The following is a 20130-nucleotide window of genomic DNA, read 5'->3' as shown; positions in this document are numbered from 1 at the left end:
CTCCGCTGACAGCCGCCACTAATGGCCCGGACCCTGAGGGCCTGGCTCTGGCGCTTGGGCCGCTCCTGCTTTTGGCTAGGCCCACAACATTCTGAGGTTCACATGTTCTGTGGCATCCCCAGGGCCCGGGGTGCTGGCCACGCTGACTTAGGGCCCTGGACATTCATGGCCTCCCAGTCCTGAGTTTAGAGATCACATCTCCCGGGCTTCCAGGAAAACTGGGCCCTTCTCCCTGGGCACTCTCCTTCGTGACCTTCGCGGTGCTCCTGCCTTAAAGGAGCTGGCAGGGAACCAGCTGAAGCTTCCGGAATACTGCAGCTCTCAGGAATTGGCCGAGAGCCCAGCGCTCATCAGAGATGCCCAAGCCGCCCAGCCGCTGTGGCCGCAGCACAGAGGGCCCTGCCCGACACCCCACAGGAAACACCCCAAAGCCACCTCTGCCCCAGGTCAGCATCCAAGTGCAGTTACTCAGAAATCCTCCTGGTGACCTCGCAGTGCGCTCAAGAGAAGCTCCCCCGGCCGTGAGCTGGGAGCTTGGAAACAGTCACTTCCCACCATCAGACATTCACGACAGTCCTTCAAACTGTGGTCCGTGTTCCTGCTTGGTGCGGAGCCGCTAACCAGCAACCTGTGAGACTCTCCAGGGCTGGAGCGCGCCTGGCTGCCTAGAAACACGCAGGCATTGGGGCGCCGCCTGGCCTAGGTCCTGCTCGGCCTTCATGCACGTGCTCAGTGTTTCCGAGTCGTACGCCTTGAGCGCAGGGATGCCATGGCTTTGCCGCTGGGACCAGACCATGGCTGGTGACACCGGAGTGTAAGGGCCCGAGCCCTCCTGCTTGTGGTGCAATCGCCAGAGAGGCAGGCCCAGACAGAGCTTCGTGGCCAGCAAGCGACGGGGCGTGGCCAGGGCTTCAGGCGTTGGCCTGAAGGAACAAGGACCAACAGCTGGGCGCTGTCTGCGTGACCTGGGATTCCAACCTCCAGCCCCTACTCCCAGCTATGAGGGCCTGGAGACGTGGGTACCCCCCACCTCACCCCCAGGCCCAGGTGGACGGCCTTGGTCTCCCAGAGGCCAACCCCCACACACACTGGCTACACCCCAGAGATGATCGCTGACGGTCTGCGCTCTCAGAGACCTCAGTCCAGCCTTATCCCGACCAGAGGGCACAGAAGGTGATCACCTCCCCCACTGCAGACGAAACCGGCACCACTCCTAGCCCCAGACGGGCAAGGGACCCAGGACCTACTGGTGCCGCCCTGACCAGCCTGGGGGTCACCAGGCTGTCCGGGTCGCTCCCCTGCCCACGTACTTGGCTCTCATGATCCGAGCTATTCACGGCCCACAGAGGCCCCCGGAGCCTTGGGTCTGTGACGGGGGAGCCGTCGCGCCTACGTGTACAGATCCATGTCCCACAGGGATCAGAACCTTCATTTCTGACTCATCCAGGTGGATACTACCTGCTTCATTTTGTGGAGGAGAAAACGAGGCATGGGGCTGCTCCCTGACAGGGGTCAGAGCTGGGCTTTGAACCTTACCAACGGCCCCAAGTGCCAGCGTCCTGCACCCAGGCACCACCCTTCCTGCCCCCTCATGCGGTGTCTCTGCACCGGCCTGCACGTGACCCCAGAAGCCCAAGTGTTGATGTCGAGGCCACAGACAAATATTAGGTGGTGGGTGGACCCACAAGCACAGCATCTTATCAGGACCCGCCACCCCATTTTCCCTGGGACTTTGTGACTGCACGCGGTGAGCAGAAGGCCTGCTATGTGCCCCAGGCCCACTCTGGCGCCTGAGCCACGTGCACACACACTCCTGCTCCGGCCACACACTCCGACCAGACCTTCTCCTGAGTCAGGGGTGGACACAGCTCATCCGGAGCACCTGGGGATGAGGGATACCCGCTTCCCGCCTTACCTCCTCCCCGGCAGGCTGCCCTCAGTTTGGCTGTTTCCCCCGACTTGCTGCATCTTGGACCTCTCGATATGTTCCACGTAGGTCTGGATCATCTGCAGAGGACAGAAGTGCGGTAAGTCGTTCCTGTTGACCCAGGCCTCTCTTCCCTCCTCTAGCCCACGCAGTATCTCAGGCTCGCGGCACTGACAGCAGTACGAACATGTTTGTGGAGTGCAGCCCGACCAGCACATGGCTGACGGCTTTCCGGCTGGGGCAGCGGAAACCAGAAAGAAGAGGCCAGAAAGGCAAGCCTGGGCCCGCAGCACACGTCGAGTGTGGCCCTGCCAGTCAAGGCCAGGCACCTACCTCTGTGTGCCGCTGATGCAGAGCGTTATACTCCTTCTTCATCTCCGACTCTCGCTCCTCCAACCGGGAAACTGGAAAACACAGCCATGGCCTGTCAACGACGCAGCCCACTCCTCCCCCTCCTCACTCCCTCGGGCCCTGCATGTGGGCGGAAGGTTCCAGGACAAACTGACGCCTGTTGCAGAGTGCAGTGGCACCACCAGTCCAGATGGGTACTGTCAGCAGAGAGCCCCGGGGCCACGAGAAGGCAGACGCTGGCTGGCCTGGGTGGCACATGCTGTGTGTGCTGTGTGACTTGAGGGTGATCAGTTCTGCCGCGGAGAGAAACAAGATGAACGAAGCTCACCCCCGGGGCTACCATCCGTTCTTGAGATGCGGGGAGCTCACCAGGGTCAGGTGGAGGCAAGATGGGGAGCAAAGTGGCTTGTAGAAAGCGGTGAGGTCGTATCTGTATAACCTCCAGGGTGTATGTAAGAGCAAAAGCACATCTGCCGTGTGCACAGAACATGCATGCATCTGGGACTCACACCAAGGGCTGGAAAGACCAAGCTGCGCCGACACCACCTCTAGGCTGCCCCGCTGGCCCTGCATGTGCTCTGCACATGACACCCAGCTAAGTCATCTGACCAGTTAACGGGCCTGCTGGGCATCCTGCCCACTGCGTACCTCCACTGGGGCAAGCGTGCCGGCCCTGGATGCTTTCTGCCTGTGGTCCTTTGTTCAAACTTCACCTGTGTCCCTGTAGCCCAGCAAGTGGAGGAGCGGAAGCATGGAGCGAGACAGGGCTTGCGATGGTCGTGGGACCTGGCGCTCATGGCGTGAGCTGCCCTGCTTGAAACTGATCTAACAGGGGCACCAGTCCACGTGTTGCTTTGGTCCACATGCTGTCCTGCTCCGTGGTGTCGTTCTCCCAGCAGTGTCCTTAGAGGACACGTGTGTCCAGGCCGCTCTGCACCTGACAGCAGGGGCATGTGCTCCTCTAAGCAGTGCTCTGGGGACCACACTCTGAGGAGCTGCAGGGGCGCCAGAAGGAAGCAGAGGTCAGAGTGCACATGATGCTCGTGCAGCTGGCTGCCAGAGGAAGGCCCTGTCCTGGGCACAGAGTCTCTGCTCCAGCCTTGGGAGGGGCTACCTGTGTGTGCAGCAGGCCCTGGGGAGGACCCCTCCTGGCCTCCCTGCTGGGCAGGTGTGCAGGCCACCGCCTGGCTGGAGGAGCCCAATGCTTGCTCTCCCCTCCTCTGGCTCATGGTCCTGCCACCAAATGAACAACTTCAGCCAGTAACTTGGAGTTTATATTGTTTTCCAAGAAGAGCCAGAAAGTTTTCGTATATGAAAAGACTCTAAGCAAAGGGAATGATGAGGACTCTGTAATGACAGAAAGGGCTGACCCATGCATGCCTACAACAGGCCTTTTGGTTTGCTTTCATTGTGTCTGTACGCGTGTGTGAGCTGCTGGGCCAGGGGTTGCCTGCGCACTCTGGCTCAGCCGCAGAGTGCTGGCCTTTGCAACAGGCCTCAAGCCTTCAGATCATTTCCCCCCAAAGCAAGAGATGAAGGGACCTGCCACCCAGGTCACCAGGGAAACCAGCACACCAGGCCTCCATCACAGGAACATCTGCTGATGGTTCACAGTAGCCCTGGCCGCAAAATGTGAACAAGGACCGGTGAAAACTGAAATAATACTTCTTATAATTATCGTCCTCCAAAACCCAGTTTCTTTGCCTCTCCTTGGAAGGGATGGGGGGGATTCCAGCAGGCTCCATCAGCAAGCTCTCCGACTGCCCAAGAGCAGCGTCTCCTTGGCGGGGCGACCGACAGGAACCCACATCCCAGGGGAGATTCCATGGAAAGGACCAGGCGGGGATCGCGGGCTGGCAAGGTCTGGCCCACACGGCAATATTCAGCAAAAATGCTTTGTCATCAACGCAGCCTTGTGTATTTATTACCACAAAGGATGTGAGGCCGATTACAGAAATACTTACAGAAATTCGGAGCAGAGCAAAGGCAGAAAACAAGTGGTTGAGAGAATGACAGTGAAAGCAACGGGAGGCTGTCACTGGCTCCTGTCCCTCTCCCTCTCCCCAAGGCTCTCCACGCCCTTCCCAGCTGGGACCAGCCTTAGAACAACACAGACATTCAAATGCACGTCCCCCTCCCCCCCACTCACTCTGATCTGCATAGTTCTTGGCCTTCAGTTCCAGCTGGCGGGTCTGAAACTCATACTGTTCCACCTGGACTTGCAGCTCTTTCTTCTCTTGTTCCAAGGCATCTTCAAACTCAATGAATTTCTGTACACAGAACAAGAAAATGACAGGAGTCGTGAATGTGGGAGGCCAGATGACAGCAGAGCCCCTCACAGGTCGCGGGCCCCCCTCCACAGGCAAACCCTGACACACACCACCCGCAAGCAGGGGCCAGACTAGTGTCCTGGAGTTAATGGCTCTGGAACCTTCTCACCAGCTACCCAGAGAGTCACGCAGGGCCCGGATTCAGAAAGGCTCATGCTTCCTTTAATGATCTGCTGTCACCATCTTGAAATTCTTAATAATGTTTGAACAAGGGACCCTACACTTCATTTCCATTTGTAGGCCCCGCAAATCACGTAGCTGGTCCTTTTGCAACAGAGCAACATTACTCCTCCCGACGCGACACTAAACATCTAAATGACGTCAGGTCTAGTTTGCTCCTAATCTGTACTCAATCACTACTCAGTTCCAGAAGCCATCGCTACTGGGATAACTGGCAATGGGGACTGGTCTTTGGAATCTATCCCTTACATGGTAGGTTTCTTTTCTTTTCTTTTCTTTTCTTTTCTTTTCTTTTCTTTTCTTTTCTTTTAAAGATTTATTTATTTATTAATGAGAGACACAGAGAGAGGCAGAGACACAGGCAGAGGGAGAAGCAGGCTCCCTGCAGGGAGCCCGATGCCAGACTCGATTCCAGGACCCCAGGATCACGCCCTGAGCTGAAGGCAGATGCTCAACCACTGAGCCACCCAGGTGCCCCAACATGGTAGGTTTCTGAGCAAAATTATTATCAAAGTGAAAAGAAAGCAGAAAAAAAAAAAAAGAAAGACATCTTGAAAGACGTCGGGAGGACTCCTGCTTTAGGTATGATCGCAGGCCTCCGGCAGAGGGAGGAATGGGCACTGGGGGCTGCCACACCCCGCCCCCCATCTGCAGGGGTGGGGCTGGGGTCCCCCCAGATGCCACCAGCTGTAATTCCTACAATAGCCCTGAGGAGGAGCTGTTAACACCTCAATTCTACAGAGTAGGTGGGCCACGGGTGGTGGGGCCAGGCGAGCCGGGAGCAGGTCCAGCAAGAGGAAGCACCACCGCCCACGGGCAGGAAAACTTACCCTGGTGGTGTCGCTGTGCACCAGGTACCAACACGCAGGTCTGACTGACCTGCACACAACCTGTGTCTGAAGAACAGACAAAGGTTATTAATTTTCTGATAATAGTACGTTTTCGTTTGGGTAATTTTAATTACTATTACTTAAAAAAAAACCAACCAGGGAAACCCAGGTAGCTCAGTGGTTGAGCGTCTGCCTTTGGCCCAGGGCGTGATCCTAGGGTCCCAGGATCGAGTCCCACGTCGGGCTCCCCGCAGGGAGCCTACTTCTGCCTGTGTCTCTGCCTCTCTGTGTCTCTCATGAATAAATAAATAAAATCTTAAAAAAAAAACCCAAAACCAACCAAATGATGCACAACAAGGTATGCTTCTGTAGAGAAATCAGGTGAGAGTGTTAAGCAAAATGGTTATTTTCACAAAGCCATAACCGTACAACCCAGAGTCGGTCAGAATCAGGCAGTGCCGCACAGGAGCGCGGGCGTGCGGGGCACACACGCTCTCGTACACGGAATCTCGGGGCTCGGGGTGGTCAGCCACTTCAACTGGAACGTCTTTTCTACCCCGAGAAACACACTCTCCCGCTTCCACTGTGGGCAGGCGCGAGTGGGCTGAGCCGAGTTCGTCAGTCACCTCCTGTGGGTGTCCGTTGTCGGGGTCACTGCCACCGGGCGAGTGGACGGCTTGCTGCTCCAGGAGGCAGTGTCCGGCCCGCAGCCTGCTGAGGACCCTCGACCCCGGGAGGGCCCCCCAGGCTGGGGCAGCACCGCCTCGGTGCGCTGAGTTGGACGGCAGTTGTGCCAGCCTGACGGGGGGGTGGGCACCGCACCTGTCTCGGTGTCACCTCCTTGGTGACTGCGCTGTCACCTAGCGGCCACCTCTTCTGCCGACAGCTCGCAACCTCACATCCGGTGCCCTCTTGCCACGGGGCTCCTGCCGCGGGACGTGCAAGGGCTGCACTTACCCGCCCCCTGGCCGCAGCGGGGGCCCCACAGGAAGCAGGCGCTGTGCCCCTGGTGCGGCCTCACGCGGGCTCTCCTCATGACCTCTGCTCTCCTCGCTGCCCTGCGCTGCCTTTCTGCCTCCTCCCGACCCAGATCCCGGGCACTTGGGCGCCAGGGCCGAGGCTTCTGCGAACGGCAGCCCCCACATCATCCTTCAATATCTGACACCCGTTCATCCTCCCAAGTCCCCCTTTCAACTTTGTCCTGGTTAGTCCCCCTCGCTTGTCCCAGATGCTCGAGGACCGAGGACCGTCCGAAATGCCTCACACAACTATTTCTGCATAAGGGGTTTGCCTGCCGGAGAGCGGAGCTTGGCTCCTGGGGCCCCAGGACGTGGCCCTGAGGTGCTCGGGCTGTGGTGCCGCTCCCGCCGGCCAAGTGTGCCTGTCCTCCCGCCCGTCTCCACCTGCCCGCCTCCGCCCGCCCGCCCGCTGCACCCCTGGGGCTTCACAGGAGGAAAGGCGTCATTTCAGGACAACTGTCCCGTTTCCTCACGCGTCACCTGCATCGGAGGCTTCCAAACTACAGGCTGTGTCAGAAGCGCAGTCTCAGATTTTTAAGACGATCAACACAGACTTTCATAAATCCACCCTGATGGGTGATCATTAAATCCACCCTCAGGGGATCCCTAGGGGGCTCAGCGGTTGAGTGTCTGCCTTTGGCCCAGGGCGAGACACCGGGGTCCTGGGATCGAGTCCCACGTAGAAGCTCCCCGCATGGAGTCTGCTTCTCCCTCTGCCTGTGTCTCTGCCTCTCTCTCTCGGTCATGAATAAAAAACAAAACAAAACAAAACAAAAAAACAGTCCACCCTAAGGGAAGTGCTGAAAAGCTCTGTGGTGCCAAAAAACCATGGACAGGCCTGCAGATTCCCAAGGAGGCTACCCCCAACCAGGTCACAGGCAGAAATCCTCTGACCTTGTTATTTCAAGGCCTTCAGCACCAGGAAACTTGACACATTAACCCAGAGAAAAAGCACCTAAGCCAAGCTGCATACACGGGTGTCCACAAGGCCAATGACAAAGGGCACACCCAGCAGCAGGGAGACCGACCCCTGGTGGGTGAACACGAGGAACCCTGCTGCCAAGGGTGGGCCCACGGGGCAGGGACTGCTCAGTCCTTCCACCCTCTTGGCTCCCCTGCTAAAGGGAGCATGGGTGCTCCCGTGGGAGTGGATCCCCGGCCAACAAGAGCCCCAGGAAACCCACAAGTGACCAGTAGCAGGCCCGAGGACCCTGGCCGCAGACCCTCACCTCCTCCCTGCACGGCCCCCAGAGGCGCCCCCCGGACCACAGGGAGCGCGGCAAGGAGCCTCTGCTCCTGGTCTGTCAGACGGGGGCATCCTGCCAGACAGGACCGACAGGGGGAGCCCCCCAAGGCCTCCGAGTCTGGGAAAAAGTCACAAACACAACGTGGAGTTCTACAGCCTCGAAGAGATCCTCCTTTTTCTTCCCCTCGTGAAGACCCCTTTATTTCGGTGCCATTCTGGTAACGTCACTTAAGAAAAACACAAGCCAGCCATTTAACGGAAAGGGCACATGCAAGGAAATCATCAAATATCACAGGGAGTAAACAGGGCGGAGTAACAGCCCGTGGCCAAGACTGAGCAAACACCGAATCTGTTTTTGTAGGAGGCAATGCTGCGGGCTGGACGTGGGAAGAAGTACACCTCACGTGGACGGTGAGGGACTCGGCAGGGCTCCCTGGAGGGCAGGCAGCCCGGGGCGGAGCGAGCAGGCTACGACGGGGGGGCGGGCTGGCCACCGGGTGAGCGCAGGTCAGAGATCCACGGATGGCTTCAAAGTGGCAGAAAATATTTTCATTGGCGCATCATTTACTTTAGATCCAAGAGCGTCAAGGCTTTTCAGGTGCGGGGACAGGGTAGGGTGGAGACTCAGTCCAGTCCGTACAGACTTCCAAGCATTCTTCAGATAGAATCCGCTGACGACCAAACCTGATGGGGATCGAGACTGAACATCTGCCTCTGAGTGTGTGGGTTGAGTGGGTCTGTGTGGTGCAGGAGTTCCCCAAATAGAAATCTCCTGTCTGCGAGCTCCCGCCCCAACCCTGCACACAGCAGTATCTCAATTCCAGACATCTCCAGAAGGCGCGACTAGAGCAGTGATGACTTCGCATACATGTTAATCGTACGCACTACGGGTTTGAATCTGCAATTATCGTCCGTTTCACCACGTCCCACCCAAATGTCACGAGGGCCGCGACAACCCACAGATGCTCACATTAGCCCCTATGGCCAGTCTTTGGAGAGGCCCAAAGAGCAATGACTACCCGTTGTATGACAGGCAACGTGTCTTATCCTCAGTATCTAGATACCCAATACCAAACTCATTTCCTAGTGTCGGTACATCAGGCGATTCCCTTTTCTGTTTTTTTTTTTTTTTTTTTTTTTTTTTTAAGCATTCTTCCCCTTCCCTCCCACTAACAAAGTGCTTGGTCTGAAAATGGAACTTGAGCCAAACTGTGGAAGGAGCCCCGATGTCCTTCAACAGATGATGGATAGAGAAGATGTGGTCTATATATACAGTGGGGTATGACTGAGCTGTCAGAAAGCATGGATGCCCAGCATTTGCTTCGACGTGGATGGAACTGGAGGGGATTATGCTGAGTGAAGTCAGTCAGTCGGAGAAGGACCATCATCACATGGTCTCACTCATACGGAGAATACAAGAAATAGTGAAAGGGATTATAAGGGAAGGAGGGGAACTGAGTGGGAAAAATTAGAGATGGAGACAAACCACAGGAGACTCTGAGCTCTAGGAAATGAACAAATGGTGGAAGGGGAGGTGGGCGGGGGGTGGGGTGACTGGGTGACGGGCGCTGAGTGGGGCACCTGATGGGATGAGCACCAGGTATTATACTATATGTTGGCAAATTTAATCTAAATTTTTAAAATGTAAAAAAGAAAAGAAAAGAAAAGAAAATGGAACGCAACCTTGGTTTTCAAAATTTGCTTCCAGGTGAAATCCCAAGATACATATTAAAACCACCTGAGTGTGGGCTCTCCCAGTCTAGGAGCCAGAGGAGGCCTTTCTCCGTGTTCCATGGAACAAGGGTGATGTTCCTGCCTTGTACATAGAAGCAAAGGTAAGAAGTAAACTGACTTTTCATGTTAAATGTAAAAGCAAAACCACAGCATAAGCCAATGTCCCCAATTCCCAGAAGGCAAGAGAGATTATCAGGTAAACGCTCTTTCATAATATAACCATTAATTCTGGCAATTTCTATAACCCAAGGTTATTTTAATGGCAAAGTAAATCAACATATTGAATCTAATTCCTCCCTCTTCTATGTCCTTTAGGTCACATTCATATATAGGAAATAATTCAGCTGTGGCTGGTCTGTTAGACACGGACCCAACAGGAATCAGAGATCTCCCGTTTTCTTGCATTACTGATCATGTAACTCCCTCTGGGGCCAGTGAGGGGATACAGTGGATTTCCAACAGTGCTGTTTCTTTTTTTTTCTTTTTCTTTTTTTAGATTGTATTTATTTATTCATGAGAGCCACAGAGAGAGACAGAGGAAGAGACACAGAGGGGGAAGCATGCTCCCTGTGGGGGGCTGGATGCGGGACTCCAGGATTACAACCTGAGCCAAAGGCAGATGCTCAACCACTGAGCCACCCAGATGCCCCTCTTTCTTGGATTTTTATTTTCAGTGGGCGGACCGATAAACACTTGGGGTGTGGGGCTTCTGTGCCTGGGGGCAGCTCCCTTCTCTCCGCTGCAGACTCCCCTGGACAGTGTTGACAGTGATCAAATGGTTACCGGGTGCTCCCGGGGGGCAATGAACCCCCAAGATCTCAAATCACAGATGTTCTTTTACAGCTTTCTTTCCATTTTCCACAACGTTTCACCACGTAGACGTGAAATGCAATACAGGCAGGGGAGCAGGGCGGGACAGCAGCGAGTTGGCCCTAGAGGTGCAGCAGCTGCCGCTGAGGCCCACTGGGTGGTGCACAGCGTTAGGGAGGGGACACTCCCGTATTCTAGTATGACACACACGTCTATGTGAGAGATCAGGCCACCCTGCAGGAATCCAAGGATCAGGCTGGACTCATAAAAAAAAAAAAAGGCAATGGCGCCTCATGCTCATGTTAAAGGGACCACGGGTTCAGCATCTGCCTGAGGGATGCCAACCAACGGCACTGGTTTAATTCACACCGATCTCCAAGGGTTGGCAAGAAAGACAGAAAAAAAAAATCTATACGTGCGTGTTAAAAAAATTTTTTATGAGTATGTTACATATTAAATAATAATATACATTTTACATATTAAAACACAAGCTATGGCAGCTAGATACTCACACACATAAAATACATGATACGGTTGAGGACGCAGGGCAGGAGAAGGAAATCCCAACAGCCTGACTTACCCTCCCGCACAGGAGTCCTCTGCAGCCTTCTCGGTAGGGTGCATTGGCTTCTTCCACTTGCTCACCTGCTCAGCCTTTACCTGGCCTTGCTCCGAGGGACAGGGCGCCGGCTGCGGCTGTCGGGCAGACACGGGGTCTTGCTGCCCAGGAGTGAACGCTGTAGACGCGACAGGGGCCCCGGGCCAGGCGCTCACGAGCAAGCACCTGCGGGCCTCCACAGGCTGAGAAGCAGGTGTCAGGAGGCCCGGGAGAAGAGCCCACGAAGGAGTACAGCGCCCAGGGCGTGTGCAAGGCTCCCAGGGAGGGGCGCACCGGGACGCCCACGACAGGCCCCACTTTGAATTTGTTGCTGCTGATGAGCAGAGCCTGAGCTTGCCAACCCTCGCCGCACAAACCCCACCGAATGAGGGGCAGTTCTCTGGGACAAGGACCTGCCCCCACTAAGCTGCCTTCCCCAGATCTCCCGCGTGTAAGAGGTGACGGGTGCGTGGACACCTGGGGGAGATGTTCCCGCCCTGGACTGGCTGGTCCTGTGGCCAGCCCCCCACCGCCCCTCCTGACCTCTCTGGGTTTTCTCTTCCTGGGAGCTCCCAGGCACAGCTGCACCCGAACCCGCCGGGCCCCAGACAAGCAGGAGGGCCTCGGGTGGGGCCGAGCCTGGACTAGAAGCGCACCCCCACCCACCAGCGGGAGACGACAATGACACAACAACCCGGAGAAACCGCAAAGTCTTTACGCCAAAAGAAAGGAGCCAGACAGAAAAAGACAAAAACCTGCATGATTCTATTTATATGAAGTTCTAGAAAATACGGAGTAGTCTACGTGAAGAGAAGCAGGCAGGTGGGGATGGGGGAGCTGGGAGAGGTCCCCCGGGGGCAGGAGGAGACCTCGGGGACACTGGCCGCGGAGGGCAGGTTCCCAGGCGCAGGTGTGTGGAGACTCTGCAAACGGCACCAATCCGTCCAGTTCAGTGCCTTCTCCCCAATAAGGCTGTTAGAAGGAAGCTCAGAGGAGGCTGCAGCCCGGGGGCAAAGGTCACGCCGCGGGCCATCACACCAGCCTGTTCCCAGCCCTGAGGACTCCTCACCAGAGTCCTCGCAGCCCTTCAAGAATCTCACCACCCCCCATGGGTGGGGAGCTCTCCTCTTCGGGGACCGAGCTCACGGAACGCTTGAGGGCTGTGTGACGGGATGTCACCTGCCCCCCCCAGGGGGGGCGCTGAGGGCACCGTGCTCCGTGCCAGCCCCAGTCACGTGTGGAGTTTCAGCTAACTCAAGTGACAAAATAGAGATGCACTTCCTCTGTTGCGTGAGCCACATGCAGAGTGTCAGTGGCCCCATCTGGTCATCAGCTACTGAACCCGCCAGCACAAAGCAGAAATTTCCATCCTCCCGGAAGGTTGTGTTGGGCAGACAGCTGCTCCAGACCCACCCGCACAGCCCTCACCCCCGGGGAGCTGCCCTCCGAACCCGCCGCCGCTGGGGGTGGTGTGCACGGGGGCCAGGGGCTGCCTCCCTCCCCGTCTGCACGCACACAGGGGGCCCTGCCTCTCTTGGAGGTGTGCAGTCAGGGGAAAAGAACCAGCTCTGGGGCAGAAAGAGCTAGAAGGGGGCACCTGGGTGGCTCAGCTGCTTGAGTGTCTGCCTTCAGCTCAGGCCATGATCCCAGGGTCCTAGGATTGAGTCCTATATCGCGCTCCCTGCTCAGTGGGGAGCCTGCTTCTCCCTCTCCCTCTGCCACTTTCCTGCTTGTGCGATCTCTCCTTCTTTCTCTGGGTCAAATAAATAAAATTAAAAAAAAAAAAAAGGAAAAAGCTAGAAGGGTACTGCTCCCTTGATTGGGCAGAAGGCAACCAGGGGAGCTGGGGTGAGCGTGGGGACGTGTCCCTCCAGCCCTCACTCATCCAAGCACCTGGCATCTGGATGTGCTGCGTGAAGCCCTGTGCCAGCCGCCCAGAAGGCTGGGGCGCAGAGGAACTGGTACAGCATGCAGAGCAGTGGTGCAGAGAGCAGGCCCCAGAGGGAGGTGGGCCTGGGACCTCATCAGAGCGAGACCAGGCCTGGCAGGGTTCAAGCAGGAGGGGATCCTCGCCCTGTCTACCCAGTGTAGCCACCTCCCCATCAGCAGGCGGGTATCCAGTGGTGTCTCCCCCAGCACCACCCCACCCGGGTGCCTACCCCACACCTAACCCCCAAAGCCTGCAGCTGAGCCTGGCACTCGGACTACCCTGGCGAATGAGCACATGGGGGAGTGGGAGATGGGGCAGGTGGAGCAGCAGTGTGACGTGCCGGCTGGAACCAGGATGGTGGCAGAAGAGAAACCAAACTCGGGCCAGAAGAATGACTGGGACTTGGTGAGCGATGGGCCAGCAGATATTGCCTGGAAAGGCACGCTGGACCAGTTGCTGACACTGCCCCAGGGGTCTGCTGCGGTAATGGGCCACTTTCCCGCCTTGAGCTGGGACCCTCCTCTCTGGCACCTGTCCGGCACAGGGCAAGGCTTTCAGAGGCTCGGGGAGGCGCATGACATCACTCAGGGGACCTCCTGCTGGGGATGTCTGCCCTAGCCTGTATGGGGCCACACGGAAGCCAAACTGAGGGCTGTCCTGGAAACAAGGGGCCTGTGATGTTACCATCGTGGCGGCTGCATAAAGCAGAAAGCGGGGATCCTTGGGTGGCTCAGCGGTTTAGGGCCTGCCTTCGGCCCAGGGCGTGGTCCTGGAATCCCGGGGTCGAGTCCCGCATCAGGCTCCTTGCATGGAGCCTGCTTCTCCCATCTGCCTATTTCTCTGCATCTCTATGTCTCTCATGAATAAATAAAATCTTTAAAAAATAAAAATAAAAATACAGCAGAAAGTGAGGACCTGATCCAGAAGAGAGGAGACTAGGGGGATGAGTGGACCTCGGAGATTGTGGCAGAGTAAGGGGGGGATGGAGATAAGAGGAAGAGTAACATGGAAAAATGTTCCCAACTGGGAATCTGGGTGCAGGGTTATTTCTGCAATTTCTAGAATTGATTCCAAAACAGGAAGTTTTAGAAAACAAAAATAACCCAGTGGGGTGTCTGGCTGTCTCAATTGCAGTGTGTGATTCTTGATGTCAGGGTCATGAGTTTAAGCCTCACACTAGGGATAGTTTATTTAAAAAAAAAAAAAAAGTTTGTTTGTTTGTTTGTTTTAAACAAAAAGCACACAAGGGCACCTGGGTGGCTCAGTCAGTTAAGCAACCAAATCTCGATTTTGGCTCAGGTCACAATCTCGGGGTCATGAGATGGAGCCCCGACTTGAGCTCCACACTCAGCACAGAGTCTATTGAGATTCTCTCTCCCTCTCTCTCTATTCCTCCCATTGCTTCTTCTCTCTAAAAGAAATAAACAAAAGCTTTAAAAACAATAATTAAAAAGGGGCACCTGGATAGCTCGGTGGTTGAGCATCTGCCTTTGGCTCAGGGCATGATCCTAGGTCCTGGGATTGAGTCCCACATTGGGTTCCCCACAGGGAGCCGGCTTCTCCCTCTGCTTATGTGTCTGCCTCTCTGTGTCTCTTATGAATAAATAAATAAAAATCCTTAAATATAATAATATAAAATAACCCACGAAATTCAGGTATTCACTCTAATTTAGAAGTCCTCATTTGGGAAGAACTAACTCATGCCAGTCCTTGACCCCACTGCTGTCTAGCTGGGACAGTTCTTGCCACAGGAGGATGGGCAGGTGCCAGGGCTGGGGGCCCAGAGGCCTGCAGACCAAAGTGGGCCCTTCCCCACATGCTCGCTCTGGCTGGGAAGCGCCTCTCTTTGCTCTTCTACGGCAATTTGTCTCTATTTCTAAGTCAGATCTGGTTGTTCTCCTGGAGATTCGGTACAGCTATAATGGGCCAACCTTTTTTATTTTTATTTTTTTAAAGACTTTATTTATTTATTCATGAGCGACAGAGAGAGAGAGGCACAGACACAGGCAGAGGGAGAGGGAGAGGGAGAAGCAGGCTCCATGCAGGGAGCCCGACATGGGACTCAATCCCAGGTCTCCAGGATCACGCCCTGGGCTGAAGGTGGCGCTAAACCGCTGAGCCACCCAGGCTGATGGGCTGACCTTTAAAGTCAATTGGGAAAGGCTATGCTGGCCACTAACCGTAACAGTCTTGTCTAGAAAAAAAATCTAAAAAATTTTAAAGACTGCTTTTAATATTACAACATGGCAAAAAAAGGGATCACATGCCTTGTCCAAGCAGAGGTGAATTTGCTATTTGTCATGCGGGGAAAGTAGAAGAAAACCCCTGCTTTGGTGGACCAATTCATGCATGAGAAAAGGCAGGGTGACCATCTCTACAGAGGAGGATTAGGGCTTTCCCTCCCTCCAGCTTAATCCTATCCAAATGTTCTTCACGAAGTAAATTACTTTTATGTAACCAGAAACAAACGGTTTGGGGTAAAACTTTCCTCCCGCTGCACACCTTCCTTACACCGCAGGAGATGACCATGCACACCTGATTGTCTGGTATGAGCTGGGGTATCACTAGTATTTTTTTTTTTTTAGGGCTGAGATGATTTTGACGCCAACAATGGCTACTGAACTCACACGCAGTCTCTCAAACACGATTTTTCCTCCTATGCACTACGTGCCTGACCTCCGCAAGGAAGAGGGATCTCTGCTGCCTGGGGAGGCCTCTGCGTGTTCCTCCTGCAGGATCACACTGGGTGGGCATCCACTCACTCTCCAGTCCTCCCAACCACTCAACCGCACACTTTCCTAATGTTTGGAAATCAGATAAAGACATTTTTAAGGTCTCTGTAGAAATTTTATAAGCCAGCAATAGGTCCACTTGGCTCTGCAAGCCTGAGCAGGACTCAGGGATGTCCCTTACAAGGGTAAAGCCTACACAACCAGAGACCGAGATGCCCCGTGCCTCCATCTGCAAATCCATCGAGGTGTTCTCCCCTGACTCAACTAAACCCACCTCTCCGCAGTTCTTCAGGCCAACAACAGCCAATGATGGGACCTGGCACTTGATACGCAAGTAACTTCAAAGCTGGCAACTCACTCGCTTTACGGAGGTGGCCACTGCGGCCAGAGAGCAGCAGATTGGTGGATGGAAGTGCAGCTCCCAAGGGCTGCGCTGGTGCTCAAGCCTGCGTTCGTGGACTCCAGGACTCGGCCCTGCTCCCTGGACCCCACTATCTTTAGCCACCATGGCTCCTGTGAAATGAGCCATCCCAGAAACGGAACATACTGGCAATCTCTCGCTGCAGTAATTGTGGGCAGTAAGTGGGGGACAGGGGCATTTGCTCTGCTCGAGGCTTTTTAAACAAAGCCTGCAGATTCTGTTTGGAAGGCTGCAGGCGGCTCGGGTTACCAGCTCTGACTAAGCCTTCTGAAGCAGAGTGGCCAGGCAACGGGAGCTCCTCTGCAATATGGACAGGCCTCCACCTGTGATGGTCCAGCTCCTGTACTATCAGACACATGTCTGGGATCTCAAGTCCCTGCCTAGAAAAAGAAGCGGTCTTTTCCACAAAACCAGAAATGACCGTCAGTTGGATTTAATGAACACGATAAATGCCAGAAAGGATATGGGGTCTGGTCCTTGTCCTTAGTTGTAACATCACCTGAGGTCTTTGCAAGGGCGTCTTATCAGCATCTAATCACAGCCCTGCGCTGGCTAGCCAAGCATTTGCTTCATGGCTCTCTGCTCAGGGAGCTCTGGGCAGCTTCTCTCAGTAGCTGGGCAGCGTTTGGTCCTGGCCTCAAAGACAGCGTCCTGCAAACTCCACGTACACCCTCCAGCTCTCAGTCCAGGCAAGTGGGAAGCCAGAAGCACAGTCACTCACGGCTGCGCTTGAGCTGCACAGGGCAGAGGCCTGATGAGTACTGAGCTCATTTTTAAGCTAGAAGATTATAATTCTTCCCCCTTCAGTGGCTTCTGGTTCACAGTGCTGACCACACAGGTACAGAAAAAAAAGAAAACAAACGTACTTGAAACATCATCAGTTGGACCTTACACAGCTACAGAGAGGACTCAGAAAAGTGGAGGGCACTGCCCAGTACTAGGGAGGCAGCCACAGCCGCATGGATGGCCAGGGGGACCCCAGCACTCCAGTCATCTGGGGGTGCAGCTCTCTGACCTCCCACAACAGCACGATACAGAAAGAAGAGCCCAGGCCAGGAGTCAGGGTGGACTGGGTTTGGCCTGGCTCTTCCAGGCCATGTGACCTTGGTCCAGCCCCACCCTGAACCCTGAAAACCAATGACCTCATGCATCCCCTTGAGTTGAGAGCTTTAAAGCGGTTGGACAGCTTAACACCCCAGTCAATAAACAGCAGCCTCTTGACAAGACGTCTGAAACCCGAAAGCAAAATTACTACCAAAAAGCAGGAATGCTATAAGGCACACTTTAAGTCTTTATAAACATGCTTTAAACCAAACTGGGACATACACCATCCTGATTTAAGAGAAAACCCCAATACTGAAACCATCTTCTATTCCAATACTAACGTCGAAAATACGTTAGGCCAAACTAACCGAAAAGAAATGTGGCTCGTTTAATAAGAAACTCCGTGTTCACGAACCAGAGAGTATCACCTCATGCCCGGGAATAACAAAACGTCAGAGGGGCTTAGAACACACCTAGGGCAACCGAGTCATTTGACGGAAAATTAAAACCTAGGGTGGGCAGGCGATGTGGACAAGGTCACAGAGGCAGAGCAGGGATGGGCGCTCGCACCCACAGCCCCCGCATCCTTGGGTCTGGCACACACTGGGCACTAAGTATGTGATGGTGGCCGGCGGCAGGCAGGCGGTGTCTCCCACAAGGTAAGGTTCGGGAAGGAGTGATTTCCAGGTTGCGGAGATGTCGGAGCTCGCCAGCAGACATCTCAGAATTCCGCTGGGAATTCTCGGCCTCTCCCACGTAAGCTAACACCGCCCCCCCCAACCCCCAGTGCGGGGACCGCGGGGCGGCGACCTCACCCCCAGAAGCCCGCTGCCAGGGGCGCGACCCTAGGGCGGCTCGGTCCGGGTGTTTGCGTCCATCAGCACATTCACCCGTGTCAGACCTCGGGCTCCCCGGCCGGGACGGGCACGGTCTTGTGACATCGTGATACCAGACCTGCCTTTCCCGCGGACCTAAGCCGCGGCAGCCCGGGCCGGCGCGGGGGCGGGGGCGGGGGCAGGGGCAGGGCCCCGGCCGCGCGCTCCGAGACCCCGGGCGCGGGCGCGGGCGGGCGAGCAGGGCGGGGCGGACAGGGGCCCCCGGCGGCCCACGCACCTCCTCGGCCTGCTTGCGCAGCGCCTTCTCCCGCTCGTACTGGGTGAGCAGCTGCTCGTTGTCCTCGCGCAGCAGCTCCAGCTCCACCTCGTGCTCCTGGTTCTCGCTCAGCACCGAGTCCAGGTTCTCCAGCACGTTGACGACGAGCGGCATGAGCTCCTTGACCACCTCCTCGTCGTAGCAGTGGATGAGGCGCTCGAACTCGCGGTAGATGGAGCCGGCCAGGCCCGACACGCGCTCCGACATCACCGAGCCGGAGCAGTAGTCGTCCTGGTACACCACCACGCCGCCGCCCTCGTCCATCTGGATCTCCATCATCGCGGCCACCGCCGCCGCCAGCGCGGCCCGCTGTCCCGCCCCGGCCGCCCGCCGTCTGCAGGCCGCGGCCCGTCGCCTCCCCGCCGCCGCCGCCGCTGGGGCCTCGGGGCTCACGCACCGCCGCCGCGGATGCTGCTGGGGATGCGGATGCGGATGCTGCCGCGGATGCTGCCGCTGCCGCCGCCGCCGCCGCCGCCGCCGGCGAGGCTGCGCCCGTCAGTCAGCGGCCGGAAGTCCTGCCTCCGGAAGTCCCGCCCGAGCCCCGCGCCGCCGCGCCGCTAGGGGTCGCGGAGCCCGTGACGTAAGGCAGCGGCCCTCGGGACGGAAGCCCGGCCGAGCCCCGCCGGGGGCACTTCCGGTCCGGCGGGACCCCGCTCGGCCCGCGGGCGGCTCACACCGTGTGCGGGTTCCCGCAGCTCCCACGGCACCGGCCCCGCGCAGTGACCTGCGTGTGCGCCGGGATCCCGGGGGCGCGGTCCGCACGCCGTAGGGCTGCAGCGGGCCTCCCGACGTCAGCGCCGCGGCCACACGTACCGCCCACCGCCGGCCCCCCCCCACCCCCGGGTCCCCGGGGAGCGCAGCCCCCCCCACCCGGGTCGCCCCTCTTGTCCCCAGGTCCAGGTGCTGCAGTCCTGCGCGTCGCGGTGCTTCTCCAGGTCCCGGTTTACTGATGTGCCACCCCCCCCCCCCCGGGCGTCCCTCTCAGCGGTTGCACTTTAGATTTGTGTGTCCTTGATCCTAGTCTTCGCCTTGATGGGCTCCTTTTTCCTCCACTTGCAGCCACTTCTATGAAATCGCATTAGTAAGCTTCGTTTTGAAGTCCCCTAATCCCGTCCTGCAGCCTCTGCGGCCCGATTGTGCCGCCTGTTGTGTCAGTTGACTCTTGCCCGGTTGCTGCGCCTTCCCTTCTGAACTAGGATCCTCTGGAACTTGGTGCGGACACTCTGAAGTCCAGATTTAGACTTGCCCCGAGGGACGTGCATTTTCTTTCACTGGCATCTGGGGAACACACAACCCACAACCTACACTTCCAGCTTGGGGCGGGGGGCACATAGGTAGTGCTAATTCTAATTTAAATAAAAACGCAAACCTGCCGTAGCTTAAAGCCAACAGAAACGTCCTAACCCTGGCTTTTACCTGAAGAAATGCTTCCCCATCGGTGCATCCAATTTGATTGCACCAGATCAACAAACTCTCCTGCAGATGGTGCCCTGTATATAGGATGATACAAATGGACTCCTTGAAACCTAATTTGCTCTATGGGTGGATGCTCACCCACTCCACTAAGAGATAAAACTAAGGTTTATCAGATTCAGATGATTAGATTTTGAAATGACTCGGCCATCCCAAGTTTCATGTCCAAAGAGCCTTAAAAACTACCAACCTCCTAGGAATGTTAGAAGTATTGATAAACTGATCCATGAAAAGGACTTAGCACACCTCTAGCAAATAATAGGCATGCAACATACAACTGTTACATTTATTCTCAAAATGATGAGCCAGGACAAACAAATATATTAAAATTTTTCTATTGAGCAGGAAAGCTT

The 20130-nt window shown here is 56.1% G+C and overlaps 1 protein-coding gene across 11 annotated transcripts in view; it reads right to left on the bottom strand.

The window, feature by feature from the left end:
* MAPK8IP3 (mitogen-activated protein kinase 8 interacting protein 3) overlaps positions 1–19078 on the bottom strand; it is a 46371-nt gene extending 27293 nt beyond the window's left edge. For 4 of the 11 annotated variants that reach the window (XM_055340376.1, XM_055340383.1, XM_055340377.1 and 1 more), the window contains exons 1-4: positions 18266–19077; positions 4428–4548; positions 2261–2331; positions 1916–2007 (exon numbers count right to left, since the gene is read on the bottom strand). In XM_055340376.1, coding sequence (XP_055196351.1) covers positions 1916–2007; positions 2261–2331; positions 4428–4548; positions 18266–18583 — 602 coding nt within the window. In that variant the 5' untranslated portion in view covers positions 18584–19077. Of the gene's footprint in view, positions 1–1915; positions 2008–2260; positions 2332–4427; positions 4549–18265 lie in introns of all 11 variants that reach the window. The other 7 variants (XM_055340384.1, XM_055340385.1, XM_055340380.1 and 4 more) reach the window with 3 other exon arrangements.
* Positions 19079–20130: the final 1052 nt, after the last annotated feature.

The sequence above is a fragment of the Nyctereutes procyonoides genome, unplaced genomic scaffold, assembly GCF_905146905.1.
Source record: "Nyctereutes procyonoides isolate TBG_1078 unplaced genomic scaffold, NYPRO_anot_genome, whole genome shotgun sequence".
Classification (NCBI taxonomy): Eukaryota; Metazoa; Chordata; class Mammalia; order Carnivora; family Canidae; genus Nyctereutes; species Nyctereutes procyonoides.
This window is presented reverse-complemented; position numbering and strand designations above follow the sequence as displayed.